Source organism: Betta splendens, chromosome 15 (genome assembly GCF_900634795.4).
Source record: "Betta splendens chromosome 15, fBetSpl5.4, whole genome shotgun sequence".
Taxonomy (NCBI): domain Eukaryota; kingdom Metazoa; phylum Chordata; class Actinopteri; order Anabantiformes; family Osphronemidae; genus Betta; species Betta splendens.
The window spans coordinates 13452668-13468828 of NC_040895.2; the positions used below are offsets into that span (position 1 = coordinate 13452668).

At 47.9% G+C, this 16161-nt stretch overlaps 1 protein-coding gene across 6 annotated transcripts in view; it reads left to right on the forward strand.

Annotated features, from left to right (window-relative positions):
- Positions 1-16161, forward strand: part of LOC114842074 (transcription factor COE3) — a 66469-nt gene that overhangs the window by 43469 nt on the left and 6839 nt on the right. For 4 of the 6 annotated variants that reach the window (XM_055502245.1, XM_029127560.3, XM_055502246.1 and 1 more), the window contains exons 9-11: positions 2437-2570; positions 2701-2827; positions 13194-13282. In XM_055502245.1, coding sequence (XP_055358220.1) covers positions 2437-2570; positions 2701-2827; positions 13194-13282 — 350 coding nt within the window. The remainder of the gene's footprint in view (positions 1-2436; positions 2571-2700; positions 2828-13193; positions 13283-16161) is intronic. The other 2 variants (XM_029127561.3, XM_029127563.3) reach the window with 1 other exon arrangement.

Consider the following 16161-nt stretch of genomic DNA (forward strand, 5'->3'; position numbering starts at 1 on the left):
TATAGGAGACTCAGCATAGAGCCTGCAGCGCCTGCCTCATTTGCATGCCAAGTGGCTGTAATGCTGTTAGGGTTTATGCAATAAAGACAAGTGAATCCAGACTGCTGGGCCTAAGAGGAAGAAAGAGAGGGGGGAAAGAAGGGGGGAAACGGAGAGGAGGAAAGGAAGAGGAGAAGGAGAGAGAGAGAGAGAGAGAGAGAGCGAGAGAGGTCGAGAGTGAGAACGCGACAAAGTGAGAGAGAGAGAGCGAGCGAGGGAGAGTCAAAGGGAACAGATGGCCCAGGGAGAGGTAAAAGGTATAATCCCATCAGCTGCACTATCAACCGACCATCTGGACATCCCACAGCACAATTACAACACATTTCAGCAGGCAGAACAAAGGACGGCTTCGCGGGGCCACATCAGACCTGTTTGAGTGTCACAATAGCGGCGGTGGAACCTCCTCCGCTCAGATCTGGGATCAGTTTTGACGTCTATTACGCACAAGCCCAGCTGGAGAGGAGAGGCATTAGGGCGGATCACAGATCAGCCGCCCGGGGTCATTACACGGCTCTGGAAGCGAATTCGACGGCGGGCGCGACGCCGGCGAACGCGAACTGTGACATACGAAATTAAATCGAGCGAATTTCCTGCGCTCGAGCCCAAAGTTTGCGAAGACTTAGCGATGCAGCGCCGAGGCTCTTCATCCTCATCCGTCCACTCGTCGTGATACCTATCATCTGCTGAGGGGGCATTGTGCGTGTCTGTCATCAGATCGCCTGCGCTGGCTGTGTAATCCACTTTGCCACGGTCCCCATTCAGCACATGCTCCCCTTTCTGTCTGCGCATTGAGACATATGCAAATTTTCAGGCAGAAGGGTGGACGGCTTAGGGCCTCAGTCGCTGCCTCACCACGGGTCCTTCTGCGTGTGGGAGGGGGCGCTGGGATTTTGGAGGTGTTGCGTGTGTGTGTGTGTGTGTGTGTGTGTGTGTGTGTGTGCGCGCGCCTGTTGTAGGTTTCAGGCTGCAGCTGCCCCCCAACAGTCGCCGTCACCATCAGGCCCTCTTCTCGCCTCCCCCCCCCTCACCTCCCCTTCCCACCCCCCCTCTCTCTCATCCCCAAAGTCAATTTGTTTACAGTAATTTTGAAGGGTGAATTATTTGCTGTAATCGTCCGCACTGATGAAGGTCAGGCCCTTAGAGGGGGCCCAGCATGCCCATAGAGGGTTAGTCCTCTTTCAGACGCTCCGCTTCGCAATTAAGGAAAGCAAATGTCACTCCTCCAGGCCTCACAAATGAAAATCTGTACGAGGTGATTAGCATGAAGTCAACAGCGCCTGTTAAAGTCAGATTCCCTGTAGTACCAATGTGTGCGTGTGCACTTTATGGGCAGGGAGAAAGAGCAAACATGACCTGAACAGACCCAACAGCAAGGCAAACAAAGGGAGATGTCTTGTCTGAGGTGATCCATACAACAATGGCCGACTGTGATTTACTTACTGGATGGAAAGGATAATAGAGGTTTAGAGCCGAGCTTGTAAAGGAGAAGGGAACTTGCTGAAATAGTTGCTCGCATTTTGAGGAGTGGGGGAAAAACACGCGCAATTCATAGTGTATTAAAAGATATTGATGGATATGGATTAAATTTGATATTGCTACTTTATGGCGAGCTGTCATGCTATTTCTGTTGTAAACACGGTGTTGTGCCGAACAACATATTAAGGTAATGCATCAAATGACAGTGTATGTGAGGCACCAGATCACTCAAATTAGATTATAATAACAACCCGGACTGTTGATGAATGGCACGGCTACGTAGCAGAAGTCATGCCAGATGAAAAGCATTGTAATAAACAATATGAAATGGATTGAATCGATCACAAAAGGGGAAAAAAAAAACTTCGGCTGAATAATTCATGAGTACATTTCACGTTATGAAACCTGAAGCTCTCCTCGGCGAGCCGATATGTACTGCATATGCAGAACAAAGGTAATGAAATAACGGCAAGCAGCAAAGCTTTAGCTTGTCATTTCCACTTTAACGGCCTGTATTCTTGACTCATTTGAGATGTGCTCAACTTTGAAATCTTACTGTACATGTGGCTGCATGCTTAATCAATTCTGATAGCTACATTTGCCCTGACACATAATTTGCTCTATCAAATCATTTTCCTGGGCGAGCCCGGCGTTTAGCCTTTGTGAAGTGGACCATTTGAAGGGTCTGCTTAACTACACCACTTCAGCGCGCTGATAAATGATTTTGATTCTCATGCCTTAAAGGACAAATCCATCATTTTTTTTTCCACCACAGGCAATTTCCATGATATGTCTTTGTGAATGAGACGCGGAGGGGCTGAACGGGGAGGCGATGCTGTAACGTGTCTGTGTGGAGAGACATGGGCCATGAGGGGTTGAAGTCTTGGTGCTGAATTTGCTCTTCTCTTTGTCTTGGATAAGCAGCCACCCCGTGCATCAAGGCTATTAGCCCCAGCGAGGGATGGACCACTGGAGGAGCCACCGTCATCATCATAGGGGACAACTTCTTTGACGGCCTACAAGTCGTGTTTGGAACCATGCTCGTATGGAGCGAGGTACGATTTGACATTTAAAAAAAAATCCTCCTGAAATTCTGTTACAAAAAAAAGTAATTAAACCTTTTCTAGTCCGCATTAAAACTTTGTAGCTTGTTAGAGGGCTCATTATGTCTTCATGGTTTTCCAGCTGATAACTCCCCACGCCATCCGCGTCCAGACTCCCCCTCGGCACATTCCCGGTGTTGTGGAAGTCACGCTGTCCTACAAGTCAAAGCAGTTCTGCAAAGGTGCCCCTGGGAGATTTGTCTATACTGGTAAGTCAAACCCTTGTCTTCCTCCCTTCTTCCTTTTATACAGGCTGCCCCCCCCCCACCTCCTGCTTTTTCTCTATAGAGACCATAACCTCAAGTCTAGGTGCTAATAATGAACTAACCAGGCCTTCGCTCGCTAAATGTTAAAAGTGTGAGATCTGAACTGCTGGCGAAAAGGAGTTTTGTAGAAGGGCTCCTACAAGAGCAACTCGATCCCCCTCTGAACTGCCGTCATGCCAAGCTGTGCTGGACCGGAGCTGCCGGGATAGCTCGCTCTCCCAACTCCCTTTATCTACCCTGTTGTGCGGCAGATAATGCTTTCTGCTAATTTGCTGATTTTCCGTGGCAAAACGCAGCTTCATTTTCCATGAATCAGATTAGAAAGGAAATATCTAGGTTAAGTGCACGAGCGTGTCTGAAGTTATTCTCATGTGCGTTCAGCAGGAGTCGACGGGGACGCGAGTGTGAGGGAGGGAGAGCGAGGGAGTGAGGGTGTGTGTCACACCGTACGTAAGGGATCTGATTATCTCGGCTAACAGAAGGAAGTGGTGGTCTTATCTGTCATCACTGGTGAGGAGGCAGAGGTTGCGGGGGTCAGAACCCGTCTGACCTGGAAGACTGTCTGCTCCAACTCTGGCTGGAATGAAACCGGGCCAAGTCGGGGCGCTCCCGCTTCGCCCTGCACCCCGAGCCTCCAGCACAGCCCCGGCCTTGAGCGCTCCAGCATAGCAAAGTGGGGGCTGCACCCCCCCCCCCCCCCTTCTCCAAAACCCCCCGTCCAGACCCCTCCGTCCTGGGGCAGCTGTTTCTCATCAAGTCCCCCCCCCCCCCTTGCTCCCAAACCTCCACCAGCGCCACTAACACCCCCAGCCATTCGTCCCCTTCTCCTCCAACCGTGCAGTCTGGCCCAGCTCTCCTGCATTTAACCTCCCTAGCAGGAGCGGAGCAGAGGCCAACAAGGCACCGGGATAATGAAACAGGAGTGTAGTGTGGCTGCGCCTATTTGTGTGTGCGCCGCTGTGTGTGTCTGTGTGTACATGTGTTAGTGCGCAGCCCGGAGAAGGTGTATAAGTTAAGACATTAATGGCTTCTATAGCACCCTGGTGAAAGTGCCAGGTCCCTTAAGAACAGACCCCATTAGTCACAGAGGCTAAGCGGATTGGGATGATTACCATCAGGTTTTACTGGGGAAACGTGTCCCCTTCTCTCTATCTTTGTTGACTCCCTCCCCCCCCATTCTTCCTCTCTGTCTTCGCTGGGTTCTTACTCACTTCCAGTTAGTATAAAGATACAATTACCCCTGGAGGCAACGGTGGTACAATTGATTAGTGCGGTGAATTAAAAGAGAAAGTCACCAATAGACAGGTCCAGTTCCTCTAGTCTTCTATTCCCCCTGTGCCTCACCCTGATTGTACGAGGGTTGACGCTCAAGAGAATGAAACTGTTAGACAGCACAATGCATAATGCCAGAATTAGCCTTCCATATGTGCATTAATTGCCAGGTGAAAGGACGGAAGGGACTTCTCTGAGACAACGGGCTGACGCATTGGGTGCAGGAGAGCCGATGGGGCGTTTAAGAGCGAGGCAGCCTATTTCCAACCTCCGCCTCTCTCTCCACGTTACAGTAGCTGAACAAACGGCACGAGCAAATAGACTCCAAATGACCTATACTTACAGTAGCAAATTGGCCAGGCTGCAGAGGGCATGTAAAGCTACGGAGCTGTCTGAGAGGCACATAATGTTCCACTGTCACACTGGAGGGAGAACATGTGCATATCAAAGGTCTAGTTATCAAAGCGCGGGGCTTCAAGCGTGACTTGAGAGCGCGGCTTGAGAGAAGTGCCGTTTTTTAGACTTTTTTTTTTTTTTTTTCTCATGTTGACTCTTCTTGCACCGCCACCCTAATTGTGGAGATTTAACTCGCTCAATTTAAGAAATTATCACAAATTACCAAGAGTCAACACAGAGGAGACTGCAGTCAATTCGAACAGCGGAGCGACACGTCCTCGCTTGGGTCAGTACCCTGGAACGGCTCCAAAACTCACAATCCATTCTCAGAAAGAGAGGAGCCCGCAGTGTGCGTCAAATAATCCTGTTGGCATTGGCTATTGAATGTTTAAAACGCTAATGAGACAACCAGACATACTTTATAAAACTTTACTAGGCTACAGTTTACTGACTGCGTCAAGGAGCTTATATTTGTACTTTAATTGGCACATTTTTAAAGGAATGACATGTTGGCTATTTTTGCCGTTTTACAGTCTATACCTTTTTATATCCTAACAAAGTATTGTCCCTTGGAGCTTGCTGGCTTGTCCTCTGTCTAATCCATGTATTGGTTATCCATTGGTCGGGATAGCACTGGTAGAACCAACTGTCAGCAAGGTTGTAGAAAATCAAAAGGAGAAAGTCCTGGCTGCAACCGAGTCAATACTTTATTATACTTTCCAGTTTATTACATACTACAAACGGCACAGGCTTCTTTGATATTTTTTTTACACAAAAGGTCTCAATTTTCAGCCTCATTTGCAGCATCTTAATATTTTTTTTACAGCACTGTGTGAAAGGGTAAATCATAAATAAAAACTTTGACCGTACAGTTTATCCAATCCAAGCGCCTAATTGCATCAGAGCTTTTGGTTTTGTATCTTGGCCAAGTTTCCACCGGGGTTCCCCTGCGGGTGCAGCCACGCAGGCCCTTGGTAATATGGTTCTGCAAGCAGTCCTAACACACTCAGCCACTATTTATCCTAATCAGTGACATCCACATAACCAGGATTGCTTAAAATGAACCCCTTCCGCGCCCCAGAAAACGCACATTTACCAGGACTCCATTTGTCATGGGTAAATTGAGGGTCAGTAAACTTCGCCTGTATCCTCCAGTGGGGATCCAGGACATGCATCATAACTTTAGGAGAGAATGATTGGCGAAGGCGAGCTGTCACACATTTGTCAGGGGGAAGGGAACATTATTTGCTAATTTCCCAAGCCGGGCACTGACAGGGTGCTTCGTCTTCAGACCTTTGGTGACCAGCATGGCTTCGCAGCTATTAGTACAAGTCAAGTGTTTTTTTTCCCCCTTTGCTTTAAAGCGGCAGTAATAAGAGCAATTCGTTCACAGCACACTGGGTGAAGGATTTGGATGGAGCAGATGCCCCCATACAGTGAGGTGTTCTTGCCAGGCCTTAGTTGAGGACAGACAGCCTTGAGGGCTGATGGATCACAAACTTTCCTCGTCAAGGTGACGCTATCGACTCCACTGCACCAAAATCTGACAAAATGGGTATGAGGCAGTCATTCATCAACATAAGGACAATGGGGTCATGTGTGCTTCACTCAATACTGGGGGAGATCAAGAACCGTCAGCCCTATAAGGCATGAAAAAGGAAGATGTAGAGAGTGTTACGGTCTATACAGTAAGTTACTATATAATATCTCACTGTACGGATGTGAGAGCAACTAAACCAGCAGCACAGAGATAGAGCTAATGATGTCTAGCGCTCAAATCTAAAATTAAACTCACTTCCTGTTCGACTCTTAGAAAGAGAACCATGCGATGTAGTGGAAAAATAAAAAAAGAAAAGAAATAAACAAACAGAGACGTCTTTATCGGAGCACATCAGATAGAGCCCAGCGCTGCTCAGCCTGTGAGTCGGGCCTTTCCTTACGTCTCCTCTCCACCCTGCTGTCGCTTTGAAGATCCAGACTCAGAAGCTGATCAGATGGAGCGCTTCCTTTTCATTTCCCTTCCTGCAGGGTTGGGTTCGGTGCGCCGCTGGTTGTTGGTCAGCGACGGGGTGTGGCCTGCAGTAAAGATATGCTATAATCAAAGGCATTCAAGACGGTATGTAAACAGGAGCCACTTTAAGCGGCGGCACGTGCTAAACGCTGCATATGTCCCTTTAATGGAGGCCGCGTCTATTTAAAGCGCTTCGCTAACCTACTCACATTGTCCCTTTAAACGTGTCTCCAGATTTTGATAATATATTCAACCCGCAATATGAGCTGCAGCAACGGGAAAGGATGACATAGGCATTTATAAATGTCACTGCCGCAGTCAAGCGGGTTGTAACCAGTTGGCACAACAGGTTTAGCATGTGTCAAAGCGTGTTATCCACCGGCCGGATCCCCATACCTGCCTGTCTCATTACAACGCTGGTATTTAGCACCAGCTCCGCGGGAGTGGAGCAGACACTCGTTGCCAACTTAGATGGGCTTGGTTTGAAGGCCTTGTGAGCTTGTGTGGAGCACGACAAGGTTCCACGGAGGAAGGTCCTTGTGTCCAATTAGAGGGCTGACGTGACACGTGCTCGCACTCCCCCGCTGTCAGGCAGCTTGTCAGGTAGGCTTTGAGAAGCACACTGTGGCATTATTCCACAGCATGTTATCAGCAAGTGACCTGTGAAATCCATCTCAGGGAAATTGATTGAAATAAGTACTTGCGGTTGAGTATGTATTTCCCCCCTATTACGTCTCTGTGTGAAATGCATTGTGGGTATCTTTCAAGAGAAAAATGAAAGCATGGGCGTGTGCTCTTTTTCTTTCTCCCGGTAAGGATGGTATTCATTGATTTAATTTTAATTGGACCCACGTTTTTGTCCCGGAGAATTGTTAGAGGTCTGTTTTGTAATGGCTCTTAAAATGGATTGTCCTCACGAAGTCACAGCATCAGTCCTCAGCCACAGGAAAGACAGACAGTGGAGCTGTGGAGCGAGGGGGGGGGGGGGGGGGGGGGGGGGGGGGGGGGGGTTCTCTCCCCTCCTCCTCCTGTCTCTAACTCCTCTTCTTGCCCCATTTTCAGTACGATCCACACCCAACGGGCTTTAAAAGAACTCCACGCCCCACCCCCCGCCGCCCCCCTCCTCCGCTGCTGCATTTTGATTGAAATTCATCGGCAAGTTTATTGAGAAATGAATGAGGGAGGCAGCGCGGTATTGACTTTGAGAGGAAAACACAACTCATCTTGAATGAGGGGGAAAACGCAGCCGTAATTTAGCCGTCATCGATCTGCGCCCCGTCCATGTATTGATCTTCATTTTACAATATTAATTTGCGCTTGCAATCAGCTGTGAAGGGAAGCCATTTGATTTCTGCTGGCCGGTAATGTGTGAAAGTCCGCCGGCGTCCTCAGAGAAGTGGCACACATACTTTAGATGTCATCTAAGCGGATTGAACAGGTGTCTTCAGCCCTTTCTAATAATGCAGCCGATATGAAGGCAGTCTGAAATTATGGATGTGCAATCTGTAACATTGCTCCCTTTTAACCGTGTTAATTACATTTTATCTGTTGCAGGAGCAATATCTGCTGGAGACTGTAACTGTCTAGGTTTTTTTTTCATCTGTATTGGCTCAAAGTTCATGAAATTTCAATGAACATTGATCTGTCTCCATTGATTTATCTTAACTGCAGATCTTTGAAATTTTAATTTCCTGTTCATCTTGAGACTGCTGGAGATGGAATCACTCAGTAATGTCTGGCTACAGTGGATGGAGATGATATGGTCAGTGTTAAAACAGATGAGGTTTGCTTTGCGTGGGTTTGCTGTGAAAAATTCCAATTTGGTTTGGTTTGGTCTCTACATCTGCATGCGTGTTCCCTGTTCCCCCTCAGAGTCTGTGCTGTGCAGCAGCAGCATGGCGTCTGATAATCCCGCCTTCCTCCCTCTGTATGCTCTGTATTCAACTTTGAGTCCTCACGGCAGCATCGGGAGGACGCTCGCTCCTTCGGTAGACTACTGAGCCTCAACAGGGGAAGGTCATTACGTTTGCCGATGCTGCTCTGAAGTGCATCCATCTAACAGAGTGCAGGTGCCTCGGAGCCTTCGGGTAGACTGTTTGACAAGTCACAAATGCAATAACACTTGAATGAACTTCTGCCTGTACTGTTTATCTGTCTCCCCCTTTCCCAACTCCCACTCCACCTCTAATTTGTGTTAAGGGGAAAGAAAAAAATAACTGCTCAATGGTGTAGGAGGAGTGGAGATAAGCTCGAAGCAGTTAAGTATAATTAGCGAAAGTAATAGCTGGCAAATGGCAACAAGGCTAGGTTTTTATCTCCTGGAAAGATAGAGTTATCGTAATAAGCTGTAATGGCTGGCAGGAATGCTAGTACTCTGTTCAAGCTTCCATTCAGGCTCGTAGACTTAACAAGGAACAATTTCCTTAAATTTACTGCTCGGCTCAAACATTTCCCAATGTTTATACCCCAATACTGTAAGTCAATATGCGCGTTCGAGGGCACGCAATATACGTGGTATATTGCCATGTAAGCGTTTCGAGCTGCCAGCGTCGGCCATGTTACACGGCTCCTGTAGAGCAGTTACTCATGTCCTATTTCCAGAAAACACGGGGAAAGAGCAGCGGACCACGCTCAGATGCCATGTACCCGCCATCCACTCTACATTTTAAGTAAAGTGGCGAGACTGAGGCGGCTAAAAGGCTCTCAGAGAAAATGTGTTGGAGGCATGAAGGGACAAGGCAGATTAAGGTGTCAGATCGAAATAAGATTGGGAAGTGCACATTCCGGGCGGCGGAATTCCACTGAAGCGCCGCCGCCAGCGCGCAGGCGCGATATTCAAAATTGGAAATGATACGGTCACAGCTGCGCGGCGAGTCATGCATTCCAGCCCTTCACATTCTGAAACATGATCACTCGCTCTCCAGAGTGAGAAAATCGCAGGAATATTCAGAAGTACTTTCCCTCCTGGAATGGGGACTCCTCCGCAGCTTTTTCTTCTCTTGCCTCTTGTTCCCTTCGACCCGACTCTCTTAGTTGCTGTCTTAGTCAGCTGATAAACGGGAAGCCTTGTTTTGCTTTTCCTCGCGGCTTCTGGTAAAATTCCCGTCAAACAGCTCTAGCTCATAAGCAGGGAAAAAGATGTAACGGGTGTAATTGAATGAAACGTGTAACCTGTCTAATATTAAGCAGAAGATGAGAGAAAATGAAAATTATATTAGTCCATAATGTCCCTCGACCCCCCCCCCCCCATGTGCTCTTCATCTCTTCTACAAAGTATTCAAATGCAAGCCCTGCCTTACCTCCCCGTGTCTCTTTTTCTCTAATTATCCATGAGGTCAGTAAGCAAAATGGGGAAGAAGCCAGGAGATCAATACAAATTATCCCTGAGCAAACCAGTGCTGACAGTTTGAATTGCAGCATATGTTTACCCAAAATCAGGCAATTTATCTTAATATCAGGCGAGTAATGCAGCAGGGGTGAGAGGTCACACAATCTCTCCACCTCATAATTACCCGCCTCTAAAACAGGAAAGTGGTATTGATTGGCCGCGGGCCGGGAAGCGGGCGTGACTGGAACGTGCCAGCGACCCCCCCCCCCCCCCCCCCCCCCCCCACATTCAGCCTGCCCTATCATACACCCCCCCTCTTGTTTCCCTCCTCCTCTTTTTGTCCCCTCTCTCCACGGCTAGACTCCCCACCCAGTGCAGGATTTATGGGATGTGTGTGGTGGGTTTCATGTTTCCTTGCAGTGACTGAGAACCATAACAGAGATGGTGGGGGGAATAAAATGGGGGGGGGGCTCCCCTCTTTCACCATATTCTGTTGGAAGCGTGAGGAGGGCCAGGCTAAATTTGCCGTGCGTGGAGTCATGCAAGGGCATCGCGGTGCATCTTTGGAGGCGACTGAAGTTTACGACAGAGTGTGAAGTGGGAACGCAAAGATGTGCCGAGGATTAAAAAAAAAAAAAAACAGACACTGGGTGAGAGGGTGGGAGTGAACGGAGGGAGAAAGGCTGCTGTCAATGTGTGTGGCGCGAGGAAAAGTAAGAGGAGTAGCCCCAATGATTCTTGTAATAGCTTAGTAGATGAAAGAAAATCTTTGCTCGAGAGAGAAAGTACGCGGAGCGGCGCGATGAATACACGCGCTGCACGTTTATTGTGCAGATTGAATATAAGTGCTCAGTATATATCATCAGCGGCTCTTACAGGATTATTGACATTGTCTGTGTCTGTGTGCACCCGGGGAACATGCTATGACTACAAAACTGTCAACTCATCAACTGACAGCACCGTTTAGCACTAATGCAAGTCTCCATCAGCTGTCAAAAGCATTTGCATGAAATCAATAGCAGATGGTGGTGTGTGTCACCAATTTCATTACGCCGGGGTTGTTACAAAGATCATCTCCGTGATAGATGAGATGGCGACATGTCCACATGCGCGGATCATGCCTGGGCGCTCGGACGTTTGAGGCCGCGAGCCGCGCGTCGGCCATTTTTATCCTCCGTGTATAAATATCGCGGTTAAACTGGAGTTTAAGCCGTTGTTCGGGGCCGCAGCATCGCCTACCCTCCAAGTCACATTCATCACGCGCCTCAGGTCTGCATTTACAGTAGGGCGTCATTATCATCAGACAGAGCACCTCTCCCAACCCGGGGCTCGTCCTGTACTGTACGCCTCTCCGGCTGCGTTCCCAGCATGCCTGGCGGGTTGTGTAGTCCCCAGCTGAGGCAGAGGACAGGAGAGCGTGATGTATCACCCGGAGAGAGCCCACTGACAGCCTCTGATGATGGATGGCCTGATTATGGAGTGCTTTTTACACATACACAATTTACATCACACTGAGCAGCAGGGTCTGGCAGGGCCGCCGTGCACATACATCCTGGGCGCACACACACACACACACACACACACACACACACACACACACACACACACACACACACACACACACACACACACACACACACACACACACACACACACACACGAACACACACGCTCCCGTGTGTTCGCGTGTGGGACCAGTCAGAGTGCATAGATAAGAAAGGGGGTGGAAATAACAAAAGAAAGGGCCAAATTCCCTGCTACAGCCCTGTCATGTACGATCAATACCGCAGATCAATCCTTTATTAGGGAGAAGACGGCGTTCCCGCGCATTCCGGAGCACGTGACGACATGTGAAATCCGTTTTCTCGCCGCGCCGCCGTGGCGTAGGGGTTTATTTAGGTGTTCCCGGCCAATACCACTGTATTTGCGGGCGAGATCCCTGGCTATCGATCAGCAGCCGGCATTGTCCATGCTTGAACACATAATTGCTCCATTTGATCACGCTCGAGCTGCGTTGGGGTTTTAACAGACGCGGTGCATGTGTTCGATTGGACGCACACGCGTGCGGGGGGGGCGGATACGGCTACCGTAGGTCTGCGTGAGTGGGTGCTGCGTCCGTAGGCGTCCGCCGGCACGCTCGCATGTTTATTTAGGCGAGGGCGAACAAATGAACAAAAGGCGAGAAACATAAATGTTCATTTTCTGCCGCGACATCTCGGCTTGTGCTCCAGCGGTCTCGCCTCTGTGTGTGTGTGTGTGTGCGCGTGTGTGTGTGTGTGTGCGTGTGCGGGTGTGTGCGTGTGCGCTTCAGGGTGTTTGCTTGCTTTCACATTCTCTGGTGTTCAGCAGGTTCAGCGAGCTGTGCGGTGTTAATGCTGAAATTACATGCTGAGTAATGAGTGATGGCCCAAATTACAGACTGAACAATGAATAGAGGCAGGCAGCTCTTATTAGTCTCCATAGAAAGCCATTGATTTATGAAGCGCCTTGCTCGGCGGAGTTACTCTCCTGAAAATGATATCTACATTGAGAAGTGATGTTCTCTATTAAGTCGTTCCTTCCCCCTTTTACACGGCTCTCCTCCCCTCCTCCCCTCCTCTGCCCTCCCTCGCCTTGTCCTGCCTGGGAGTTTACACATGATTGTTTAGAATCAGGTGGAGCTGTAAGGAAGCCTTCAATTACCCATTAGGACTGTCAGACATAAAATGCCCCGCTCTCACCAAAGTCTGGCTTATGATTCATTTACTTTGTGCCTCTGATTCATCGCCCAATATGCCTCATGCCCCAGATTACTATTTGAGGGGTGGGAGAGATTAATGGCTCCATGGGATCCGCGGCCGTATTTCACAGGCCCAGTGTTGCAGTACAGTCGGTGCAGAAGGGTGAAATGACAGCAACTTACACTAGATCAATGTGTGGACAGCCTTTCACAGATTATTAAAGCTCTGTTAGATTAAAAGACCCCTGCTATGTAGTTTGCTGTAGTCAATATTCTCCAGCAGATAAAAAGGGGGAGGGTCCCTCAGAAGGATTCTCAGACTGATGTAGGTCATCATGGCTGTTAATGGAATAACACTCGGTGACACAAGTGTCAGAGGAACCGGTGTCATTTTCCATGACTTGCCCTCCAGAGCCGCTGATACTTCAGAAAATATTGCCTCGCCCCCGAGGTTCCTTTGAAATTAGGCAACTGCCATCTCTCCTGTAAACTCTAACAGATTCCTCAATTAGTTTCTCCTGGTCTCTCATCAAAATGAGGTCTGAAATGGCTCTAACTCCAACCCGCCTTCGCTTCCTTCCAGCCCTGAACGAGCCGACCATCGACTACGGCTTCCAGAGGCTGCAGAAGGTCATCCCCAGACACCCCGGCGATCCTGAGAGGTTACCAAAGGTCAGTCCAGCGTCTGCACCACATAAAACAGCAACGAGACAGCGCGTCTGCGTCGTCTGAGCGCTACAGACAAGCGAAGCAGCATTAGCATGGAGGCAGAGCACTGTGACCCCAAACCGTAACAGCTTTCCCTCACACGTGCGGCTTAGCCACTAACCAGCATGGTAATGGTATTGGTTTTCTGTGCGGAGAGAGGCGTAAACTCTCCGTGTGGTAAAATAGCTCAATCAGGCGTTTTCCTCTCCAGTAGTCTGTGGAGATGGTAATCTGGTCAGAAACGACGTCTGCGCCCTCATTACCCCACTCATGTTTTCCTTTCATTTTCTGCAGCTCGATTTGGTTTAATCTTTTGTTTACAGAACCCTGTGCCGTAAACCCCCCGGTCTTAGTGCAGCTAATAGACAAAGACTGCGTGTTATTATGCTTCGGCTTTCTTATTGTTTTCTTTTGAACCTGGGTGAAGGAGTTGAAAGCCACATCACTTTTAGTCACACTCGTGTGGCACATAAATAGGCTGCCACACTGAAAGACCTGAGGATGAAAACTAAGGTGCCAGCGTTTTTCAGAATCTCTTTGATTCCTTTATTCCCTTTGATTCCTGCACTCTTTTCCGTACTTACCATTTCCTATTGATAAAAATCGGTGTTTCCGCTAATTGCCGCGCTGCCGACCGCCATTTAGGTGACTGACGCTCCAGATGTGTCAGGAGTAATAATATGACTGATTAGTACATTCAGAAGCCCTCGGCATGTAGTAAAGCGGGGGCCACCTCAGAGTTTTAATAATACTGTAAAAACCTTTAAAGGCCTTATCTATTAAATCCCAGCATGCAACACAGCAATATCATTAACATCCAACGGACAATTTAATAAAGAACAGACTGTGTGGTAGCTATAGACGTTTGACCAGGGCGATGTGGAACATCACAGCTAGTCCTTCGCTCAGTATATGAAGTGTTTCAATTAGACCCAGTCCCCGCGGAGACAGGAAACAACACCTAGACATGAAATGTTGCTCTAATTTCGGCTATAAACGCAGACCAAAAGGTAAAGTGCCCTTGTCTTTAATATCCACGCAGCTCTTTCTGGAGCCAATGTCATAGCCGGTCAATCCGCAGGGTTCCTTTTTGCGAAATCCGCGTTTCTTCTCAACAGAGAGAGGAACGATGTTAAACACAGCTTTATTACGGAGAAAGCACAGCGCTGTCTTTGAATACAAAGCATTGTCGGCCGCGAGACCGGTTTTGACACCGAACCCGAGATTAGTTTCCTGGGCGTACGTCTACTTAATATAGCACGGTCTCCCGGCCTTTGCATGAAACAATCACAGAGTGAGATGAAACCCTGCACTTCCAATAAACAACATAAATATTTGATTTGCTCTCTAATGGACCCAAATATGGGGTTCAGGGGGCATGTAAATGATCCCACCAAGTGATTCGTCATTGTTAAGCTTGCCATCTGAGGGTCAGCTCTCGGGGTCAAAAGCACATTCCCAATAAAACAGCCTGCAGCGGGCTGAGGCCGGCGCGTACATTTGGAATGAGAACAGAAACAGCATATAGAGAACGGCCATTACAGGGTGCAGGTGAGGCAGGGAGACTCTATAAAAAGAAGATAAAGCTGGAGGACGCAGGGTGTGCATTAGCAGAAAGGCAAATCGACACCAAGCCCACTCACCGCCTCCCCACCCCCCTCCCCCCCATGACTTCACCCTCCAGTTGATAATATTACTGCGCTATTGATTTCCACCAGCCTTCTCCCTGGGACCAGTAAGACACGTGGTAATTGTAAGGAGACAGAAAGCCAATATGGGAGTGCTCATGGATAGCAAGGGATGCACGCTAATATTGTTGCTACACAGAGAAAAAAGGGGGGAAGCTGCCTCTGATTGAAGTTTACCTCGTAATTCTAAGACAACATCGTAGATGACAGTCTGACCCTGTGGGAGGAGTGGAGATATAAAAATTCAATGCAAAGTCCAGGGTGAATATGAAAGTAATAAGTGTGAGCAGTCAAGTGATGAGAAAGGAGATTGGTTTGCGGGCATCGCGTTAAGTGAAGAGAGACTTTGGAATTCACCCTCCTTTTTAAGATCTTGTTATAAAACAATTTTCTATTCATAATATAAAAAAGACAATTTATAATACCATTTTGTGCCCTCTGGCAGTAATGGACAAATAGACTGGGTATCACATTATATCACACTCAATTTCTCTCTTCTGTAACAAATTAGATTCATTATGAAATTAAAAGTGGAAACTCAATATTGTTTTATTATTAAGCTGATTGCTTTGGCTTCTTTTCTTTCCTCCCAAAATGAGCATAAGCCCATTCTTTTCCAATTCTTGTGTAATCCGCAAGGAGAAAATATTACAAATGTGTTCATGTCAAGCAATTACCCATGTATTTAAATGAATCTCTCTTCCTGTGCTCTTTGAAGTACCTTCATCTAATGGCCCTATGCTTCTAAATGCATTCATTACCTCAGGCTAGAGCTAACAGAGTAATTGCCTTACAGTTTTATAATGGCATTAGCACTCCAAGCTACATAACCTAGGCCCTCTTTTATTAACTGTGATAATATAAATACAACATCCATGTTAATCTACTGCTTGAAGAATCACAATTTGGGCTGTTGTAGACCACATTTCCTCGTTGTTAGGTATTTTATATAACGCGCCGTTTGTTATGGCTTCCTTTCTCGGCAATAACGCCAAACGACTCCTAAATCTTCAGTGATCTGTCATCTGAGCAGCCCCATTTAAACAGTTGTTGAACACGAGACCTCTATGCAAAGCAAGGCGAAACAATAGCAGGAATCTGTCACGCATTTGTCACACAACAACAGAAATCATTTGAGGCCTTTAATTGTTTCAA